The sequence below is a fragment of the Phaethon lepturus genome, unplaced genomic scaffold (assembly GCF_000687285.1).
Source record: "Phaethon lepturus isolate BGI_N335 unplaced genomic scaffold, ASM68728v1 scaffold43345, whole genome shotgun sequence".
NCBI classification, from domain to species: domain Eukaryota; kingdom Metazoa; phylum Chordata; class Aves; order Phaethontiformes; family Phaethontidae; genus Phaethon; species Phaethon lepturus.
Genome location: NW_010539305.1, coordinates 1 through 23,426, shown reverse-complemented (window position 1 = coordinate 23,426; position 23,426 = coordinate 1). Strand labels below are relative to the sequence as shown.

At 41.2% G+C, this 23,426-nt stretch overlaps 2 protein-coding genes across 2 annotated transcripts in view; one reads left to right on the top strand and one right to left on the bottom strand.

Annotated features, from left to right (window-relative positions):
* The window catches only part of TRIM14 (tripartite motif containing 14), a gene marked incomplete at its 5' end in the record, with an annotated part of 13,002 nt that extends 345 nt beyond the window's left edge, over positions 1-12,657 (top strand). The window contains 6 exon segments of the mRNA XM_010287084.1: positions 3,785-3,877; positions 4,727-4,957; positions 6,036-6,215; positions 7,565-7,634; positions 12,011-12,251; positions 12,253-12,657. Coding sequence (XP_010285386.1) covers positions 3,785-3,877; positions 4,727-4,957; positions 6,036-6,215; positions 7,565-7,634; positions 12,011-12,251; positions 12,253-12,565 — 1,128 coding nt within the window.
* Positions 12,658-15,046: 2,389 nt separating this feature from the next.
* NANS (N-acetylneuraminic acid synthase) lies at positions 15,047-22,362 on the bottom strand (the record flags this gene model as incomplete). Its single annotated transcript, XM_010287085.1, has 5 exons — positions 15,047-15,443; positions 16,991-17,257; positions 18,277-18,431; positions 18,655-18,754; positions 22,135-22,362. Coding segments are annotated over 5 exons (960 nt in total), but the record flags the coding sequence as incomplete, so codon positions are not given.
* Positions 22,363-23,426: the final 1,064 nt, after the last annotated feature.

Here is a 23,426-nt window from a genome sequence, read left to right as displayed (position 1 = left end):
TGTGTCTTGCCGATTTTTCCTAATTTTTGGGACTTGTGCAGTTGGGTTTTCTTTTGCCAGGGTGAGATGGTGGCAGCTGTGTGTGCAGTGGGCAGCAGCAGGCTGAGTATCTTCAGCCTTTGGCCTTGCTTTTCTTGCATTATAAACAGCTTCTGGAGCTCAGGTTTTGTTGCCACATCAATTTTGTAAGCTGTACCGGCTAGCAGAACAAAGTTTCTCTACAGCTGCTTTGTAAATTTCATATGGACAGGGGCCAGCTTGCTGTCACTACAGCCGAACATGGTTCATGCATGAGAAGGAGAGAGTTAGCCAGTCACACGCCAAGCACACACATAACAGGAGTATAAATCAAGGGACAATGGGGAGGTGACATTCACTGTCAGGTCACATGCAGCATTTTCTCCTCACACCTTGTGTGGGGAATCAGAGGAGCTTGGTTGCCCAGTGGGACTTTTTCATTGCCAGGCTGGAAGTACCTTTGACAGGAACATGGGTGCCACAGGGGAAGGGGAAAGGCCATTACTGTTTAATCCCCTTTGCCTATTGCTGCAGCTTGCTAGACCATAGGGAGTCCCTATGCACAGAACCTGTTATCTGACAACTCCTTAGGGATGGAGAGCACACATTATGGGTTAACCCTTCTAGGAAGCTAAGCATCACACAGCTGCCTACTCACTCCCCCTCCCCAGTGGGACAGGGGAAGAGGAGAGGAAGACTACAACCAAGAAAACTCATAGGTTGTGATAAAAATAGTTTAATAAGCAAAGGAGAAGTGGAAGAAGAGAGAAAGAGAACAAAACAAGTGATGCAAAGGCTGTCTCTCATGCCCTCCCACAGGTTAGACCAGTGCTCAGCCAGTGCCTGAGCCAAAGATGGCTAACCCACCTAACACTCCTCCTCTCTGTTTTGTTGCTGAGCATGATGTTATATGGCATGGGATATCTTTTTGGTTAGTTCAGGTCATCTGCCTGCTTGTGTCCCCTCCCAACCTCTTGTGCACTCACAGTATAGTCACATCTAAAACATAGGACCATACAAGCTGCTATGAGGAAAACTAACTCTATTCCAGCCGCAACCAGCACTGGAGTTCTTCCCTAAGCTTTTTTTATTCATCCCAGTCTAGCTGTCCATTGAGCAGCCCCAGGAGGCTTTGCAAGTTTGACCAATACATCCTGCTTGTGCTATGTTGTGCTCCAGAGAGCCTGCCAGGAGGCTTGCTGAGGCCTGCATGCTGTGGTGCTAAGCCTGGGAGGCTTAAAAAGTAGTAACACAGAGGTTTGATGTCCAGGAGCTTTTTTTTTATTTCCTCCACAATTTCAGAGAGCTCCCTGCCCCTTCTCTGGTATTTTGGAGCAGTGTTATTAGGAAGTTTCCTAGTTCCCACAGATAGTGAGCAGATGTAGGTCATGCTAAATTCCTCTGGCATTTTATTGCACTTCATGTTCACTGTTCACCCAGTACAAGGGCAGAGGGCAACACACTAGACGGCAAGTAAACAGGAGCACAGGGGAAGACCACTGAAGATGTCAGAGCAACTCAGAGTATGTTCCTTCCTCCTGGTATACTTTCATCCAAAGTGTCCCCCTTGAAGCTGGGAAATCACTGCAGTGTTTGCATTCCCCTCATGACACCGGGGCAATGTGTGGATGCAGGTATTGTACTGTGGCCCCCTGATTTGAGCCAGGGTAGCATGAACAGGGCAACAAGTTATGCTGGTTCCCTGAGGGTCTCTTGGACACAGGGGTCAGATAGTATCGATAACCAGTTATTTGTGTCTGTGGCAAAATAGGAAGTGCGTACGATGGAAACTTGAGTCCCTGTCCTTAGGAAGTCGTTGCTGACATCTACTGGTTGAGAGCTGCAGAGGTTTCGGGCACTAACTATCAAAAGTACTAGGCTAGGAGATGATATTTTGACTAGTGATTTTGTTTGCTGGGGGCAGTTGTTCAGTGCAGCCCCTGTGATGTGACATCAACCAGGCAGCATGTGAGAATCCTCCTTAGATCCTAGCTGTGGGTACTAAGAAGAGATGAGAACCATTGTGTGAGGTCCATCAGCTTGTTCATTCCTGGATCTAAGGTTGTATAAAATCATCTGGAAGGACACTCTCTGTGCTCCTGAATGCAGGACACAGGGTCAGCATGCTGTGCACTTGATATGAGTCCTGTGAGTCTGACTGGCGCTAGAAGTCTCATCTCTCAGAAATTCTTGCTTTTACAGTGTTTTCACTCAAGAGAGTTGGGGCATCCAGGCAATCCCTAAAGGAATATTTTTGGAGTTGGTTCCTCAGGGTGAATGACATGGGTTGCCTACCAGTTTTGCAGACACAGTGTCTCCACTGCTAGGAAGTGGCTCTTTCATTCATCTCTGTAAAGAAAGTAATACTTAACCAAAAATGCTTGGGGTTAACATAAGTATTTGCATATGATCACTGTTGTGAGGGAGTGAATGTCTGAGGTGACGTGCTTTACTAGCAGAGAAAGAAGACTGGGTTTTGCTCTGTAGTCTTTGTCATTGTCAGTCTTTGAGGAAGGGAAAGAGGTCTAGGCTGCAAAATATACTGAGGAAGGCTGCTACCTAGTAGAACTTCTGTATCTTGAAGTTGTGCAGAACCCTTCTGGACCTTCAGGGGCTGGAAGATTGTGGCTGGAATGGATGGCATAAGATGAGTGTCTTGCTCCATGCAAGAACATTTATCTGCTTGCATGAATATGCCTGTGCCAAGGGACTTCAAGATGCAGAGTCTCTGGCTTTTGCTAAAAACCCATTTTCTTCTGACTCTGTCATAATCAAATGACATATTGTATGTGTTTTCAAAGGAGGCACGTCAGAAATGCAAACTCTTGCCCATGAAGCAACACTTATGCTCAGTTCGTCAACTCTGCAGAGTTTAAATGCCATGCTGACCTGGGGATGTTGCAGTGAGCTGGTACATGTGCAAGCAGATGCTCTTGACTAGGTCCCAACTACAGAACAGGACTCTGGTAAGAGCTACAGCACTGCACCTAGCTTATCTGGCATTTACTGAGAGGCTCTGTTATAACACTAGTGCAGTGAGAGCATGGGGAAGCATTGCCTGAATCCTTACTAATGGTACTTACGACAAAAATGCATCACCAAGTGCACCAAGACTGTTCAACCTGCTGGACAGAGGACAGCCAGCTTCAGAGGGCTGAGTGTGAGAAACTGTGGGGCTAGACACAACAGAACATTAACTGTGCTGTGCTACTCAGTGCATCTCAGGGCACACAACAAGTGTAACAGATACTGTGATCACCAGCTAAGCTAATAATATTTGTTGTTGCAGGCATTGAGACTACAGTATCACTGTACGATAATGGCGTATTTCTGATTGCTCTTTTGTACACTGGGAAACACCCTGACCTTTCACTGGATTTTGACTCTAGACAGAGCTTCCTACTAGTCCTCTGAATAAAAGTACTTGGTTAGCTGTCCTTCAGCTGCTAAATGCACGAACATGTAGTCTTGAAATGCACAGTGCCTTAGATTTAAAGATGAAAGTGTTTTTTTCAGCATATGTTTCCCTGTTCCTTATGGAGGTGGTACTAATTTGCACAGCTCTCTGAATCTTACCAGTATAACTACCAGGGGCAGGTGAAATGTTGAAATCCTTATGTATCTTCACTACTGGCCTTAATAAGCCTCATAAACTGATTATTTCAGTGACATTTTCCCCTATATTGAAAGCAAGCTGGATACCGATTTCTGTCTTTTACAGCTGTTGTTATGAAATGGTGTTTTATTTTGTTTCATTGCTGTATAGGAATTTATGGCATTGTGTTTGAAGGATTTAGAAGAGAGAAAAGAGCAAGAAGCTGGTAACAGGAGCGTAGAGCAGGCTGCTGATGATCTGAAGGTAAAGCATGGTTTGCTTTTCCACTGGATGGTCATTTTCCAAGGGGAGACATTTTTGCTTTCTCTGTAACTGTTCAAAGACCCAGGCAGCTATTGCTTCTCAGGAAGACAGTGTATTCCCTGTATCCATCACAACATATTACTATCAAAGGGAGATTGGCCTGGCCCTCACTCCCTGATGAGCTGAACACCTCTGGAAGAACAATGTTCAAATCTTTGTGCAGAGGAATAGTAAATAGCCCCAGCTGCGTATGTTATTCTAGCTTCACTGATGTATGTTATTGCACTGAACTGCATTATTGAACAGTCTGACTTCAGAGTTAAGTAAACACAAGAACAGCTCTATTGATTCTGTCTTAAGAATGGGAATGTATGCTAAGCTCCACCTCATTTATAGAGCATGAAATGCTCTAAGGAGCATTCTAAGCATCTCTGTTACAGAAATGTTAGTAAGAGCTGGAGGGAGCTTTTAGAGGTTTGAGGACATTGTGGTTTGATGTCACTTCATTTTGGAGTCTTTCTTTTCCTAGCAGCTTCGTGTCCCCTGGTTGCTTTAAAAGGGGGCAAAGTGTGGCTACCAAAGGACCAGGTCTACTGCTTGAAGCAGTTAGTAACTGGCCCTGCTACATTCCAGATGAAAACAGCAGTTTTTGCATAAATAAGCATCTGGAATCTGTCCTGAAGCTTTTCCATCCAGGACATCAGCAGGTAAATCCTGGCTGCACTCCCTTAAGGGTAAACACCTATTTCTCAAGAGATGCAGCAAGTCAGTAAAAGCCTATGAGAGAAATGCCTGAGATGTTAATGGTCTGTTGAGTATGGGGGACACACTCTTCTGCTTCATCTATAGGCACATGCCATTATGAGCAAAAGGCAGCTGTCAGACAAAGTGACTAAGCTCCATTTACTGCTTTGGGAAGAGGAGAGTCTGGCAAAAAACTTCATTGATGAAAAGACTCAGCAAGCCCTGGAAGCACATCAGCAGCAGCTGGAATCCTGTCGAGAAAAGCTTGCAGCCCTGGAGACCTCACAACGAATCAGACAAATACAACAGCAATGTGATCCTATTCAGTTGCTGGAGGTGGTGTTGTATGGCCTCTTTCTACCCCTCATAGTCCTTGGTAAACTGCTCTAGCGATCTCCTCTGTTGATCCTTCTATATGTAAGCAGCATCTTTCTCACTGCTTTTTAGTCTTCTTTTGTTGGTATTTTGATGAACCTGTTTGGTTTCTGATTTTTTAGCTGTTAGGTGTTCCTGTTATGGCATTGACTTCAGGTCTGTATGACATTCATGTTAATTTTAAGCACATATGGAACAGAGTTATAAGTGTCTCTCAATCTTGAAGATAAACACTGTATCAGGTCTTTCCTTATGCAGTGTAATACGAAGGTCTGAGGAAAGGCAGCCCTCTTGGGAACCTTAGGAAGAAGGACTAAATTGTCTCATTTCTTTAATCACAAGAGAGCCTTATCACCCTGAGCAATAGCCATCATTTTACTGAAGGAGGCAGTGTTTCTCTTTTTGCCTACAGATAAATGTCAGCCACTTTCCTAATGATCTTCTTCACCTCCCTTGGGAAGGATGTGTTGCCACATGCTTACAGCCAGACACAAGCCAAAGCATGCCATTCTTCATGGGAAGGCCTGTCATGCATTTTTACGTCCTTGTAACTTAGCAAACTTGAGACTTTGCATTGTTGTGAGTGATAATGGCCCTGGCATTCTGCTGTGTGTGCTAGCAACATACCTCCACGTGGGAAGCTGCTCTTCATGGTTTTGGAGAGATTTTTTTTGTGGGGAAGGTTGGATTTTGTTCTTTAGATTGCTTTTAAAATTTAGTGGTTTAATTTTCCCACTGTTGGGATTTCCCACAAAGGGTCTTAGCCAGGTTAAACTCATTTGCATCTTAGTGTGTCCTGGAGGGCACTGTTTTAACCATGACTGCTGGATGCTCCATCTCAGGGGCAGCCCCTGGCTGTACTGGCCAGAGGAGCTAATGGGCAGGCTAATGAGCTAATAGGCAGGGCTTGCCTGTTATGGCCCATATATTTACCTAGTGATGGAACTGTCCTTGCTCTGTGGTGTGTGGGAGCTGGGAGGGAAGTTTCCATTCATGTCACTGTCTCTACTAATTGGAGAATTTGTCTTTCTGCCCTCAGAAGTACACAGAAATCGAGAAGGAAATACAGGAGCCCAGATACCTGTTAGAACAGCGGCATGCAATACCTCTCTCATTTGAACACATACTTAACCATTATAAGCAGTTTGTGACAATTCTTCAGTCCATTCTACATAGACCACTGGAAGCCCGGCTTAAAGAAGGTACCTGGGAGAACGCTGTGAATTTTGCTTTCTCCTGCTTTCCTTTTAAATAAAGCATGGTCTATAAGTAAGAGCAGGACTTTTTACCAAATCAGCTGGAGAAGACATCAGCTTTTCAGGCCTGGATATTGTTCTCTGACAGCATTGGTTTAACATTGCTATAGCAGTAGTGATTTAGGAATGCAACACCAACCATCACATTTCACCCAGCTACTTTTTAATAACCGCTTTTCTGAGAGTTACCACCAGGAACCATATAGCAGGGTGCTGGGGAAAATGGTCAGACCAGATCTGAAAGGCCAGTGCAGGATGTGTGGATAATTGCTAGACAGTACTGACGTGCGGAAAACAGACTCCACAATCTGTAAGATTGTAAAGTAGGTATGTTTATTCAGCGCTGGGCAGCATGGGGGGGTAGTCCCACCAAAAACCGTGTGCACACCAATGTGGCACTTACTTCAAATATATACGGCAAAGTGTTGCATATACATAAAGTTTCACAATATGCCTATACATATGCATGATCTGTCCCCGCTTCGTATTGAAATGAGTTTCAAGACGTTATTTCCATGAACTCCTCCCATCTGCGCTTGCGCAGTGCCTTCTGGTGGTGCTCGCTGAGGGTCGTGAGGATGAAGGCCGGTGGCTCCTCTTCGTCACCACTAGTAACTTGTTCTTATGCAGGCTCAGTTGCTCTTTGGTTTTCATCCAAACCACAAGGTCAGTTTCAGCCGGTTCTTGAGGCACTCTCCTGGTTCTTATCAGGGACCGTCCTTGTGAGGAGCCACAAGTCTTCTCACTCCTGTCAGTTTATCAGGAACTGTCTTTTTAAGGAACTACATATCTCCTGCTTTAGTTGCTTTACGCAATAGCTAACAAGATTTCAAACCTTATCTACTTAATAACTGCTAAGATTCCCTTAACCTCCCCTCTCAGTACCATGCAGGTGTTCTGTAGCTGCCTGACTCTGTTGTCTTCAGCTGCCTGACTCTGTTCTTGTGTGATAGAGGAGTGCTTTTTGGGGAACAGGAAGTGCGTGGGGTTGTGCTAGATTGTGTAGTCCCTTGGCAACACTGTGATACAGAAACTCCATGCTATCCAAAGAGCTTAAGATCAAAAGCATACAAGCCCTTCCCCAGCAAAAGTAAGACAGTTTGTCCCATAAAGTTGGAAAATGGAGTGTGACGGTATGACCTTCCCCGGGACATGGGTGGAATTCACACCAAAGAGGCAAAACCCAAATAACCCATTAAGCAAAATTGCCCATGGTGTTTTATTTTTAAAATCTTCTTCACAAGTACAGACAAGTTCTTCCACTGGCAGAGTCCTTAAATTGTCCCTTTTCATATCTGCTCAGATGTTTCAGCAGCCTTAATGCCACTGCAATGAAGTGTTGAAAACCATGTCTTCTGTTGATTGGTTGCTTTTCTTAAAACGTAAGTATGAACAAAGAAGCATTCTGAACACATGGCTCAATCACTGAAACAGTCAGTGAATGTGTGCTGCCACTACCTTAAAATGCTATCTTAAAAAGGTTCTGATGTTTACAGTGTTTGCGAGGAACAAGTGCTTAGCACTGCATAAAAGTTATTACCCTTTTCCATAACTCAGGTTGGGAAAGAAAGTTTACTCTCTGTCTGTGAAATCTTATCTTTTGTTTTTATTCAGAATTGCCAGTGTGTGAATGAGCTAGTGGGTAATTTAGTTTTTGAAGACTTTTCTGTTCTCCAGATCATTATGGTCTGTCTTTAATTAATGTGCTAAGGGTCAGTCTACAGGTGATCTTTTGCTCTGGTGTTGGTAGGAAAGATGTATGTTGTTTCATCTCTGTGATGGGAAGCTAATGGACATTTTCTGTGGCCTGCAGCAAATGAAGGCTGTAGCTGTTTTTGATCTCAAAGCTGTAACATTCCCTATTACCATGGTACCTGGTGGCAAAGACCTATTGTAAGAGAAGGATTGTTTTCTGGCCTGGATCCAGCCCAGTGGGGGCCATGACTGTGGCCAAGTGGACACTTGACTTCTGGCTGTTATTCAGTAGGGAGGACAAGGGACAGTACTGTGCTGGTAGAGTAGGTCAAATGATATCCCTGCACCTATAGGTTTGTGTGTTCTGGGAGAGGTATTTTTCAGTGTTGTTACCTTGTCTTGTTTCTGTGCTCAACTGAGTGAGCTTCTAAGTCCAAACACTGCAACTTTATCATTCCAAACAGGTTGTCTCAATAGGAGATGAGCAAAAAATTGTTGCACTTGTAAATGCAGCAGGTCTTAAGAAATCACAAATGCAACAAGCAAGGTTGGTCTTCCTGGGTGTGATATCATGGGTCTTTTCCAGCTTGCATCATTTTTGTGCTGGAGGATCCAGACTGAGTCAGTCACTTTGCAATTGGACCTGTTAAGGTGCTAGGACAGCCAGTCCACGTCACTGAGCACTTGCTACTGAGGGCACTGCAGCAGCATTTGGCAGGCAGTGAAGTAGGCTCCTGAGTTTCATGAATGCTGATCTGTATCTGCTTCAGGCTCCCTCTTGATGGATTCATGGAGAAAGCACTGTATTTGCTTCAGATGTGAGCAGTCACTTTAAAGGCTGAAAAGGCAATTTCTTAACTGGGTTAAAGCTAAATATGACAAACCACGTCATTAAGAGAGATATGCAGCTGCTCATAGGCCAGTGAAATTGACAAACCTTGGTCATAAATACTTGGGCTTAAAGTCACTTAAAATTTTCATCACTTAGGAAAGGTGGAATAACTGCAGTCCTCCAATAATCCAAACAACCCTAGATATTTTGCATTATTTTTCTAGTCAAATTCACATTTTGCTTCCAAACATTAGCACCTGGATGCTTTGGTTCAGCCCTTGGGTTTTTGCCCTTTTTTTAAAGCAATAGAGGTATTTCCACTTGCTTGAAGTTTAGTATTTACACATTTTACGAAAATCTAGGTTTTCAGGTAAATTTGGCTGACAGATATCACTACTTATTTGCACAGCTTTTCAAGTGCTTACTGGAAAAAGCACACACTGAAGCCAGACCTGTTAAATCCGCCCTACTTTAAGTGTCTTTTGGTCTCAGTGTCACCTAAAACTTAGCATCCCCATTGTTTACCTGCTGGAAGTAACTTGGAACAAAGACTCACTGCAGTCATTCAGAAGATAGAATCCTATAGTGTGCTGTTTTAACTGCATGAATAATTCCTGTTTGCTGTCTTTTGTCACCAACTATGTGCACAGATGTGACTTAGGACCTATTCAGGCTACATGAACACCAATAAATTTTCTGACTAAAGGGTAGTGGATGTCACAATAAGGTGTGTGAGATGTACGCTTGTAGTGGTACACTTTTGGACGTTTTAACATTGTTTGCAGACATAATACCAAAATTAAAATCATAAAGGCTTTCTTTTTGTTAAGAAAATGGTTATGCTTCAGCTAATACTCACTGCATGTACAGTGCTATTTGCTTCTCCATTTTATTGCAGTATACAGGTACATATTGCAGGGGGCAGAATATCAGCAGTGGGCTTTCTAGCACTGTGACGTGCATTTCACACATCAGCAACCCTCTTCACATGTCTTTGCCTCAAATGAAGCAACTGCTTCATTTCTGGTACCTAGGTGTATGCAGTGATTGTACCCAGAAAATCTGTTAGTTAGGCTCTATGTATAAAACAACCAATAAGGGTGCATCATCACTTCCTGTATTTTAAACATAGTTGATGTTAAGGGGCCACAGCAAGGCAAAGAGGAGGTGTGGGGTCCAGCTGTATCTCATAGTCATAACGCATGTGTACTCTTTATTTTCTGAAACATTACAGACAAGTATAGAGTGCAAGTCTTTGTTCCAGTTAACTGTGCAGTGAATGGACCATCACTCAATGCGAGATGCCTGATCTCTCTTACAAGCATTGTAATAGTAGGCTACAGTGCTGGTGCTCTTTCACAGTGATTCCTTATTTAGCCTCCCCTGCTCATGGCAGGAAATCCTGGGAGGGCAACAGAGGACCAACAGAGAATGGAATGGAGCAGTTTATGCATTGTTCTGATGGCAGAGGGGAGGATTCCAGCCTGAACAAAAACAGATTCTGGACTATGGAATATGCCAGTTAGCCCAGGTTAGACATCCTTTATTTATGGGAGAGAGTTCTGTGTGAGAACATAGGAGAGGAAGTAGCAACAATGTCAAATGAGTGACAAATGAGTTGCAAAGACAGATTTCTCTTATACAGTAACCTGCTGTGTAATTACCTTTCATTTCTAAGTTCAACAACAAAGAGCAAGGAAAATACTGAAGTTCTTGTTTGAATGGGTACATTGCCCCCTGTTTTGTGTTCATTTAGTACTATGTTGCCTGTAAAGCACAGTGAAAGACTGTACTCTGTGAGATCACAGGTTCAAACATGCAGTTCAGATATGCAACACTGGAGAGAAATCAAAGCAGTATGGATTTTAAAATATTATAAACACTCATTTCCCTAACTTTCATTTAAAAAGGAATTTACTTGCTCTGAAAAGCAGCTTCAGGATATTAAATGTATTTGTCATCTGGCATTTAAAACATGTAAGCTTCAAAGTTTATCTAGACTAAGATTAAAATAATCAGTCAAAAAAACCCAGCTATGAACTAGAATATGACTCTGCCAGTTTTCATTGCAAAGTGTAATTCTGTTCAGTTCTTACCTGGATGTATTGTTATACTTCGTTTTTTTCACTTACAAGAAAAAATAGATGTACTCATTATTTGTAATAGTTTTAAGTTACAAGTTAAGTTTACATCTTACCACCAGTGCTCTAGAAAGTACTGTAATTCATGACAGTGTGTTTTTAGGTACCAAACACTGGTTTTATCAGGCTTGACAGAAAGAGTGAAGGGGATTGTTTAAGGATGCAAGATCCTGTTTTCAAAGGGAGTGTTTTGGTTATTTCTAGAACATGAAATCAGAAAACACGTGTTAACACAATAAATTACTGAGATAAGAGTTTATTATGAAAACTTTTGCGAGACATGCAGCAATTCAACATTGAAGTTGTAGGACTGTATCTTCAGAGAAAGATCTCATCTTAAAACTCCTGTAGCTTTTTGACCTGTCCTGTGTGATTGTATCATTTCAAACTTGTTTAATTTGATTACAGATTTTTTTTTTTTCCTGGCTTTGTGATTTTAGTCCTGTGACAGCTGCTTCATGGTGAAAATGTTCTAAGCTGCTGCTAAGACTGTGATTTCTAGGGTGTCATTTCAGGCTGTGATTTTTCTTTTCTAAACGTCTGGTTAGGTGAACTGCTATGGTTAGGTGAACTGCTATAAATCCTCTGGGAGCTGGTAAGGTTATTCCTTTGCAATGTACATGATGCTGCTGCTCAGAGCTGTGGTGCCTCTATGAGAAACAGACTCCTAGTGCATCTTCAAATGGGATTTCAGTTGGTCTCACAACCCAAGAATCTACTCCAGAGCTCTCTAAAACGCTTAGGCTGTAATTCCACCAGTTGTCTCCAACTATTCCACATAAAGCAGAAGCTCTCAGTGTTTGTTCCCTACGTAGCTGTATTCATCTTCTCATTTGTGAACCATGCATATACTGACTTACTTACATACTGTCTTTTACTGACCTGCTTTAAAGCCTATACAACTTTAAAGCATTGGTGCATATCAACAGTGCAGTGCTTTCTGTTAAAGATATCAGTTTTTTCCTTGCAAAACTGCAGGTTCCAAGACACTGCCAGCTGTGGGCTCCTTTGCAGGTTTTTTATAACTTTGACTTCTTTCAACAGTCACAATAAATGTAGTAAGTAAGTATGTTTATGGTTTTGACTGCAGATGCAAGATCACCAACCTGGGAATATGACAGCCTTCATCCAAGGCTGAAATTACCTGATGATCATTTTGTAGTAAGCTGTAATTGGAGGAGGATGTTTTACCCTTGTGGACCCCAGAGATTTGATAAATTATGGCAAGTGCTAAGCAGAGATGCATTCCTCTCTGGGAGCCATTACTGGGAAGTTGACCTGCTTCATGCTGGAGCAGGATGGTGGATTGGCGCAGCCTACCCTTCTACTGGCAGGAGACTCTGAAACCTGTCAACTGGGCTGGAATAGAGCATCACAATGCCTTAAAAAGTTTGATTTTGAATACTGGGCATTTCACAAGGGGGAGAGAATCCCCATCCTGATAGAAGAAGATCCTGATCACATTAGCATTTTTCTGGATTATGAAGCAGGAATCCTTTCATTCTACAATGTTACTGATGGCGTGGTTCATTTGCACACCTTCCACTGCAAGTTCACAGAACCAGTTTACCCAGCCTTAAGGCTCTGGGAAGGGTCCATTGGAATATGCAAACTAACATCAAGAACAAAGCAAAATAAAGCCTAATATTTCATGCTTTTTCTATGAAACCAGTTTTAGCAATGATCTACATTACTTAATCTCTGTCATATGGAAGTTGTAACTGTCATGCTTTTAGAAGGTAACAGTTAAGTTCAAGAAAACCAAGTCTAATTTTTAATGTATATGCATTTTCCAATGGGGGAAGGTGATCTGGCTTGTGTATAAATTATGTTGATGCACTACCTAAAGTGCCATATATAGTATTTTTTGTACTTTTTTTCAACTTGCAAAATGGAGTCTGGTTGAAAGAAGCGTATTACAACTCATGTTTAAACCTGGATATTGCCATCTTTTTTTATGAATGCCTTCCCCTTATCTGCCTGGAGAGGCTGCAATTGTATATGGTAATAGGTTTAATTTCGTTCAAGCTCCAAGTTCATATATTGCATATTGTTATAGTTGACAAGGTCAGATTTGGATAATAAATGCACTAAGTGAATGAGTTCATACTTAAGTATCACCTCAGAAGAAAAAAGACTGGCACCGACTGTTGGAAAGGTCCCTTCAAGTAAAGCTGAAGTAGGAGCTTCTGTAGCCAACCCTTAATAGACATTAGCTGGTCTTACTTCTGACAAAGACTCTGAACTGGGCTTCTGGGTGGCCCTATTCTTCCCACAGAGAGTGGACGCACAAGAAACAGTTGTGTACCACCTCCAATCAGAGATTAAATGCCTGGAGGACCCACAGGTGCAATAAGAACACTAGGTCACTGGGGCACTTGTGCTTAATTTATTTTTGTGTACTATTTGCTCTTTAACTGCACCTGGATAAAGGTATGCTCACAAAAAACTAGGAGAGACAGCTTGCAAGTTTCTGTATAAGGAAAACTTACTTCTTTTCCCAATACATTAATTAAAGTCCTGGAAGTTTTTGGAGCCTATGTTTACAGCAGCCTCTAGGACCAGCCCTGCTGGAGTGAAGAACCACTGCTACTTCAAGCAGATCAGGTAATCTTAATTGTGTTCAAATACTACAGGCCCTGGAATCATCACTGGTGCTGGCAAAGACAAGGTCTGACCACAAGCTGAAACACAGAAACAATAGCTGATTTTATTAGCTAAATTTACTTTTCAAATGTGAAATAAAAAAAAATAATCTTTTAACAACTGAGCAGTTTTTTCATGTCAGGCAAGGCAAGCACACTGCATCAACCAATCAGAGCTCCCATACAGTCAAGCACATGATTCAAAGAATCTCCGCTTCCCAGTTTAAAGATACAAATACAGCTTCATCAGAATTGCACAAGGGTAAACATTTTTGAAGGAAACGGCTCACAGGTACAGAAACATCACCACCAAATTCAGCATATTCCACCAACTCATAACCTACAAAGTTCCAAATAACCATCACTAGCAAATGATTCCACCACAAAAAAAAATGCAGATAAACTATACCAAAGCAGTTCTGTGCTAGCCAAGCTAATTGAGGGATGCCTGGTTTGCAGCTACTACCATATGACTCCTTCCTGGGGAAAGGGGAGAGCAGCAGGCTGACAGGAGAGGGATTGCATTTCTTACTTGAAAAGTGTGATTTTTACTTGAAAAAAGTGATTCTTACTTGAAAAGTGTGACAATTACACTGTGATGCAAGAACAGAGCACACAAGAGCAGTACTGACCATCATGCTGAAGCACAGGGATGTGATCTAGTCAAGCAGCCAGCCCCAGCTGTCTCAAACACTGGTGTTGGGAACAAAAAAACAACCCAATGTATTTGCTTGTTAATACAGGAAGGACGATGATGAATCTTCACCAGCATTTGCCCCCATGTACAAACAGAGGTATTCAAAAGCACCACAGAATTGATTTAAGATTCCATCTCGCAATAGATACTTTTGACATTTTTTTGAAGCATAGGTGAAGTTTATTTCCACTGATCCATCTCAGAGCTTCTTTCCCCCCTTAATCTTGGGGGAAAATCCCTCTTAAGGCTTGCCCTCCTGCCTTTCAGTTCCCAAAAACTACAAAAAGTCTCTCTTGTCCCTTAAATGGGACCTTTCTACATATCCAGTTTGCATCCTTTCTTGGTACTGTCTCTTGAGATCCTATCTTTTTCATGGAGCTAATTTTCTCCTAAGTGCAGATTCCTGCAACCCACTGCTTTATCTTGAAACTTTTTATCTTAAGGCTTTCATCTTGAGCAAAGTTTATCAGGTTGCATGTGTAGTTTTCTGTTGAGTGTATGTAAACTTTCACTTATCGGCATTCAACCCCAGCTAGCATCCTGTCAACACAGGGGTGAAGAAAACAGCAGAAAAGAGAGGAACATGAAAGATACGGGGTTAGAACAATTCAAAGTGTAGACAAAATTATTGTGATTTAGTGTATTCTTACCAGAAAAAGGAAATGGGAAAGCAGCATACCTGGGTCTTACATTTGGCAAAACTCCAAATTAATCTAAGCTAAATGGAATGGAGGAAGGAGGAGCATGGTGTTTTTTAGGGACAATGTTATAAATTATATTATAAAATTGGTCTTCATAATTTATATCCACTTGTGCCAGAGACTTCCTGCTAATGAGAACCTGAAATTCTAACTTGCTTGAATCCTCATAATTACACATCTTTCAGAAGAAAATCTGAATCTACCATGCTCCTATACTTAAATATGTTGTGCAGTAGTGCACATCATGAAATGCGGAATGGAGCACTTAGTTTAGCACTTCACTTTTTTGACATGATTTTCTATAGCTTGCTCAGTGATGGTTTCATCTTCTTCAACTCTTTTTTTAACCTTCTGGCCCACCAGATCGAAGATGGATTCTGGGGGAAATCCCTTAGGCTCTCCCACCTTCACTGTGAGCATGTCAAGTGTCAGCACTGCACCTTCAGGAATTGTCACTTTCGCCACAACAGACTTTCCCAGCTACAGGGGAGAAATAAAAAAAATTTAAGTCAGTCAAACACATTCCTAGGCTTAGTATACTAATACCAGAAAAGGCTAAAAAATATTCTGCAGTTACTTCTCTGGAACTGCCTTCACCATTACTTCTTATTCCAAATGAAGGCTGAGTTAGCATGGAAACCTTCACTGTAACTAGGCTGCTGGGAACATGCAGATCCTTTCTGAAATCAGATGATGGCTCACTGGAATTTTTCAGAATGAGAATGGAGGGAATGATCAGACTGACTAGTATTCTAGCTTAAGTGTAAAAGCAGCTCGTATACAGTCATAGACTTATTACTCCTATTACTATTACTGAGTAGTTTCTATTTGGCACTGGTGAGGCTGCACCTTAAATACTGTGTTCAGTTTTGGGCCGCTCACTACAAGAAAGACACTGAGGTGCTGGAGCATGTCCAAAGGAGAACAACAGAGCTGGTAAAGAGTCTAGAGAACAAGTCTTATGAGGAGCAGCTGAGGGAACCGGCTTTGTTTAGCCTGGAGAGGAGGCGGCTCAGGGGAGACCTTATCACTTTCTACAACTACCTGAAAGGAGGTTGTAGCGAGGTGGGTGTCAGTCTCTTCTCTCAAGTAACAGGTGACAGGGCAAGAGAAAATGGCCTCAAGTTGCACCACAGGAGGTTTAGATTAGATATTATGAAAAATTTCTTCATTGAAAGGGTTATCAAGCATTGGAACAGGCTGCCCAGGGTTGAGCATCCCTGGAGGTACTTAAAAGACACATAGATGTGGCACTTAGGGACATGGTTTAGTGGTGGACTTGGCAGTGTTAGGTTAACGGTTGGATTCAATGATCTTAAGGGTCTTTTCCAACCTAAACCATTCTATGATTCTACTCAACTTACTTAACTATTGGATGATATACATAGAACTCCATTATACTAAAAATTGCCAACATGCTTTGGTAAAAATAGTTAGTGACTGCCAGAAATAGCAGTTTATAGAAAATGACAGGTCTACACTAACATTACTTCTCCAGGGAGACCTTACTGCAGCCTTCCAGTACTTAAAGGGGGCTTCTATGAAAGATGGGGACAGACTGTTTAGCAGGGCCTATGGTCCTAGGGCTTAGCTGCTATAGGACAAGGGGTCATGGTTTTAAACTAAAAGAGGGCAGATTTTGACTAGATCTAAGGAAGAAATTTTTCACAATGAGGGCGGTGAAACACTGGAAGAGTTTGCCCAGAGAGGTGGTAGATGCCCCATCCCTGACAACATTCAAGGTCAGGTTGGATGAGACTCTGAGCAACTTGATCTAGTTTATGACGTTCCTGCTTACTGCAAGGGGGTTGGACTAGATGACCTTTAAAGGTCCAACCCAAAGATTCTATGATTACAGTGGGCTAAGCATAAACACTATCCATGCTGCTACTTGTCAGCAGAAATTTTTTAGTGCAGGGGCAGAAACACTGCTGCAATACACAATTAGCAAGTTATTTTTCCAAATACAAAGTTAGCTATAGGTCTAATTGAGTTTCAGTTATTCATGAATCAAAAGCAAAAGTTACCTTTTCATTGCAAGCCATTTCACAGGGCAGTAGTTGTTTGACTGGAGAACCCATTGCTTTTTCCACGGTTCGGATGGCTTTCACTAAGTCTGACAATTCATTTGGCTCCAGGGATGCTTGGTGGTCACTTCCTTTCCATGTTTTGTCGAGAGTCACATGGCGTTCCACTACTTTAGCACCCATAGCAACAGCTGCCACTGAAATGGCTATGCCAGTTTCGTGCCCCGAATAGCCAATGGGGATATCAGGAAAAGCTGACTGATATGCCTTGAATCACGACAGAGTTGGACTGAATTACCAAGGTAGCAATGTCAAAGACAAAGCAAATTTAACAGTGATAACTGCAATAAAAACCATGGGCAATTACTGTGCTACAAAACAAGCCGTTGGTTATGCTGAGAATGAACTTTTTTATATTCACCATGTCACACTACATTACCAACTGTCGTGTTTTAAGAATTTCAGTAGGATTATCAATACTGACAAGGAAAACAAGGTATGTTCTATTATACAACTTCTCTTACACTCTTCCTTTTCAAACATCACTGTAAGTTACACTAATAAGGTAGTGCTCTATTTTCATCCAAGAACCCAGGGGACTGAGTTAAACTTAACCTGTATCCAAAGGATATTTCTTCAACCCCATATTTAAAATCTGAAGCAATCCTTTCAGCCATACATAGGGGACAGTCACCCAAACCTAAAGGCAATTAAATGCAGCCATGTCCCATTCTACTAAAAATAACATACTTTGTGTGCATAAAGCTAGGCAAGTGCTTGAATACTGGCCAATTTGGGAAGATTTTCTTGCATCATTATCAGGCATATCCAAGTAATGTTTTCAGTGAAGGAAACTATACAAGGACCTAATCCATTTTCTTCATTGCTCTGATATTCACATAAAGTGTTTTTAACAAAAAGTTTCTGGTCTAGCCCCCTATTTATAATTATGTTCTCAATTCCATACACCCTCTTAATGGTAACAGTCTACATAATTTTTCTTTGCATTACAAAGCACAAGGTTAACCCTTATATCGTATTTTCCTCTGTTTAATTGTGACTATTCCAGCAATATCCTTTATCATATTCCTCAAAGCTGAGTTCTGCTAAAAGAGGATCCAATGGATATTTTTACTTCAATACTTGCATTAATAGAGGAACATGAAACATCTTGTAACTTCTCAGAAGCAAATTCCAGCATGCCAAAGATCTAGAAATGTATCTCAATAAAAGCGCATAGCCCTCCTCTGATGCTGTAATCATGACACACTGGGTTATTCACTGACCGATATAACACGGAGATTGACATCCTCTGGCTGAAGCGGGTATGCACTGGTACATTGCAAGAAGCAGAAGTTTGGATTGATGGGCTTCACAATCTGATAAACCTGATGCATTGTGTTCATTGACTGCATACCGCTGGAAATCACCATTGGGCGACCTAGCCATTAGAAAACACATATACGTTTTGTCCTAGGTCTGTAAGAAAGCTACACAACCTTAAACTAAATTCTTGAAGTAAAGTAATTCAGTTAAACTAGAAAGGAAATCTGGGTGAACTCTTTTTTTCGATATCTGAGTGTGATTTTCTTCTAAAGGTACTTCAGAAAGATCTACTGAGACACAGTGATGTTTACCAAGACAGCTCAAAAGAAAACACTTACCTTTCTTTGCAGTTTTTTCCAAATATGGAAAATTGTTTGTATCTCCTGATCCTACTTTGAAAAATGGAACATCCAGTTCATGTAGAAATTCCACAGCCATCTGCAAGGAAAAGAAATCACTACATTTTAACACACCACTTCACCTGGATCAAAGATTAATAACTATCATGCTGGAAAATAAATAACCCTTCAAAATAGCGAAACGAAACCTTAATTATGTAGGTCATCTACATGTATCTGTATGTCTCTCCCCCAAATACAATGCTCCTGAAATAACATTTACTATTCCAAGGATATTAGTTTCTGACTTCCCTCCAGGTGAAGTATTATTGAGGTGCCTTCTTTTATACTTCTGTAAAAACTTATTTTTGACTGGGATCCCTGTCTCAAGGCAGTCTCTTTGGTCTCCCAGCCATAACTGGTCAAGCCAGCTGTAGATACAGCTGCTTAGTACAGGTGAGCTCCACTGCTTCTCTAACTTCAAGATGAGCTTGTGGGCCACAGCATTCTTGCTTTTTTTTTTTTGGCACCACCAGAGAGAGCAACTACCTGCAGATGGAAGCTTGCCTGTTGAAGAAGAAATGTACTGCAGGCACGCAGGCAAGTCTTCTGCCACATACTTCCTGCGAGTCAGAAATACCAAACCATAGAGTGTTTAAAACTACAGGTAGTTTTCCTGAATAGATCTGTCACTCTGAAAAACTATGAGTATACTGAATAAGCACCTAAAAAAAGTAGGTGCCCAAAAAGAGAAGTCCAAAATGGATTTGCTTCTAGGAGATATACTAGAACATAAATATAAAATGTGCCAATGACTATAAACTAATTTATTCAAATGTTAATTATACTCTGCATTCTTCTAAAAATGCGTGTGCTATATTCAAGACAATTCAGGAACTGTTGGAGGCTCCTTGAAAATCAGTATTGCATCAATAAGTAGCCTTTTAAAAATCAGTACTTCTAAGGAAGCAAATCCCAAACCTATCATAGGCAAGAGATATGAAATCCTCCATTCACATCTGGGGGAAACAATGAAATAGTTACCTAACTTTGTCCCACTTCAACCACCCACAAACACTTTTAATGTCCTCAGCTTAGTCCTTGTTACAGTCTAATTTACTTAGTGCCAAAGAAAGAGTACTAATGTCCAAAGGGAATCACATCTTCTTCAGTCTAATTTTTCTACCATTTTTATGATGCAGATTCAATTTCTTGTATCTAGGACACATAACATCTCTTCAGTACAGTTTATCCACAAAGATGCATTGTGCATGAAGACAGTGAATACACTCTATTAAAAAGCCACAGATCTGAGAAGACTGCACAAAATGAAATATGACAGACAGACCTCATATCGAAGGCCACTTTTCATTAGGTAAGTATCTCTTGAAAACTGACAGCTTTTCTGTACGAGATTCAAGAAACAGGAAGTAATCTCAAATAATGTTGACATTAAAGGGAGTGGTTCAGTGGGATCCTGCTTTGCCTTCAGTATACAATGGAACAGAGTAGGTAAAGGAGTTACTCATAGCCTTTATATTTACCTCACGTATCACTTTGTTGATTTCCTCATATAGTTAAACACAACTTAACCTCTTCCACATAGCTGGAGTTCCAGAGATTATGTTCAATTTACAGAAGTTAACGTATTCTCAAGGACTTAATTATGTCAATTTATGCAATATTTGCCGTAAGTTCCAAACCCATGTCTTGCAGAAATACCACCAGAAATGTTAGGAGCTTAAATTACATAAAAATGTAATTACTGTTCAAAAAGGAGGGCACAAACACTATCAGTACTGTTAATTAGCAGCTAAGACCACACATAAAGGAGCACAGCATCTTGAGAAAAAGAGGGATCCCAGATGTGGAAAGTGATCTTAGCTCCTGCATATGAAAGGTGTTCTGCATTGCACTGTAGCCTTTAGAAGCTACAGGTTTTAATATCAAAGAGTGTGATTTGTTTCCCCCTGAAAGGCACATTGGTCTTTAAGATCCCAGATATAGAAGTCCAAGGTTACTGGATTCAATTACTCTTTCCTTAAAGAGGTAGATGTTGTTTAGCAGGTCTCCCAGGCATGAAAGTAACAATAAAAGAAACATCACAACACTCTCTGTTCACAGATCTATTTCTGAGTCCATGGCATTGGGCTATTGCAATACATGCAGAACACCTTTTTTCTTCAGGCATCTGAAGTAACTTTTAATGGTATTTGGTGCTTGTACTATCTCAGCTGGGGCATAGCGATTTAGGACTTTTGTTCAATAGGACAGTGAGTTGATAGAAGCAGTGAGAATGGCCAGAGGACTAGAAAAGACAGCATAGAAAGGTTGAAGGAATTTAAATTGCTTAGTCCAGAGAATACAAAACAGAAAAGAGATGTGATAATGGTGTTCAAATACACAGAGAGGACATACAAGGAAACTATGAATTTTTGTGTCAGATGAGGCAAGACAAAGAATTAAGAGAATGGAGATTAAGCTGATACATCAGGAATTTCCTCTGATGGTAAGGAGAGTGAATAGATCACATTAAAACATTAATTAAATCCCATCCTTGTCCAATCCTGCATAATGCTACTTGCAGAAAGACAGGGACATTGCTATGCTTGCCGTATGCAAGAGTGGCTAGCTTATTCCTTGGAGGATCTCTTTCAGTTTGGTTCTCTATATTTTCTAGGCCACAAAGTAAAGTAAAATAATTTGTAATCTTTGATCTATATTGACGTTTAACTGTTACTTGATCTTTCCAATTTACACATTTCAATTGTACATTGCATTTGTTAATACTGTAACTAACATCATTTTGAGGTAAGCAACATGCAAGAGTTAAAGTTGTGTGTATCTCTTAAGGGGGAACAGCAGCAGATGAACTTCATGGAGTTTATAGGCTGGTTGACTGACTGTTCAGGACCCCACTGACAAAAATCAGTAAATGTCTCAGGAGTAACAGGGCAAGGTGGAGACCCTCTTCATGAGATTAGCGAAAGAAAAGGGAATATAAGCATTTCTGCTGCTTAGAAACACCAACTGGGGTCTCGTAAACAGCAGAAAGGAAAAAAAAAAGGGAAATAATGGGGATTAAGTTGAGAATGGAATCTAGTTTAAATACAGAGACAAGTTTGAAATGCTTGGGGCCAGTATACCAGACAACACCAGATAGTGGTCAGACTGCAGTCTTGATCTAAACTCTCAAACTCTTTATTGTTTATGGAGTTCAATTAAGGCCCTGTATCCAATATGATATACTATGCATAAATACCTCAGCATACACAGCACGTCTTCCAAAATGTTCAGCCATCTACTCAACCATTGTAGAGACACATGTGAACTGGCAGAATTACAATTACTCTAGCTTCCTCATTTAGAAATTCAACATCCACACATATTTAGTGTTCTTTTTAGGTGAGAACTATCAGGCCTGTAACCAATAGACACAACAGCTGGAATCTGCTTGTCATTCCAGTATGGTTTACATACCTCATCCATGCCAGAAGCTGTGAAGAAAATGCCAATTTCCTCTGCATATTTCTTTAGCTCTCTATATTGGTCATGACTAAACTCCAAGTGACGCTTGTGCTCCCCATAGGTCTTTCCCCAGGAATGTTTAGAGGTATACGGCCTTTCTAAGGCTTTCTTGTTGAATTTGTACTCCAGTTCACTCTTCTGGAACTTAGCACAGTCTGCTCCACAGTCCTGCAAAACAAGCTGGTGTAGTGAGTGGAAATGCAAGTCAAACAGCACTCATCCTACGTTTGAACACAAGGGTTGTGCAGTTAACGTGCTCATTTGCAGCAGAGTTTTCACAGCATCATCACAGCAATCACAGGAATGGTACAAACACAAGAGTGACAGGGGACCTGCACACACATGAACCCTTTTATTTGAAAATGCCTGTATACTTAGTAGAGCAGTAGACTAGAAAGAAATCATAATAAAACTGCAAAAATCCCTCTTGCTGTGCATGCCACGTATTTCAAGTGTTGATTTCTGTATTTTCCAAGCTCAGCTATCATATGACGATTTTACATGAAAACAAGTGATTCTATTATTCCTTGTTTACATGAAAACAAGGATTCTGTAAAACAAGGAGTATGAATCTGCAATTTATTTGAAGTGACAGACATGGTGAAGTTAAATTCTCACTATACTATTTTCCAGTCACAGATCTGAACGCATTATGCACTGACTTCTTCAGTGGTGATATGCCGTTTTTTAACATAGGTATATCCAATGTATGTAATACCAAATTTTAAAATGGCTGTCTTACTGGATGATACATGTATTACCTCAAAAACCCTAATGAAATCAAGTCAAATTGGAGGTTTCTCAAAGACAGTTCAGCAGTTACTTAATTCTTCCCATATTCACAGTTAGCTTACGACACAGCTGAAGGATAGCTGTAACCCTTCGGAGGCTATATAATCTGCCTGTTTGTTTTTGTATATGGGCAAATGTGTGTGCCGTGGATGAGGTAGGAACTTCCTTAAAGCGAATACGATGTCATCATAGGCTCTGAGGTACAGACCGAAGGCTACAAAACAAGCACCCGCTTTGTTGGCCCTCACCACGACTGTATCCTTCCAGCTACTTCATTTTAAAAATTCCTCCTGCAAATCACTCCACTCCTCCTACGTGGTGCCACCGCCCAGAGACGATGCTCCCCGAACGGAGTGTGTCCCGCAGGGAGGGCGTGACGCCTCACGCCCTCTCCCGGCTTTCCCGGCTCCCGGCGGTACACTGGGGCTCTCGCTCACCCGCACTTCGCTACC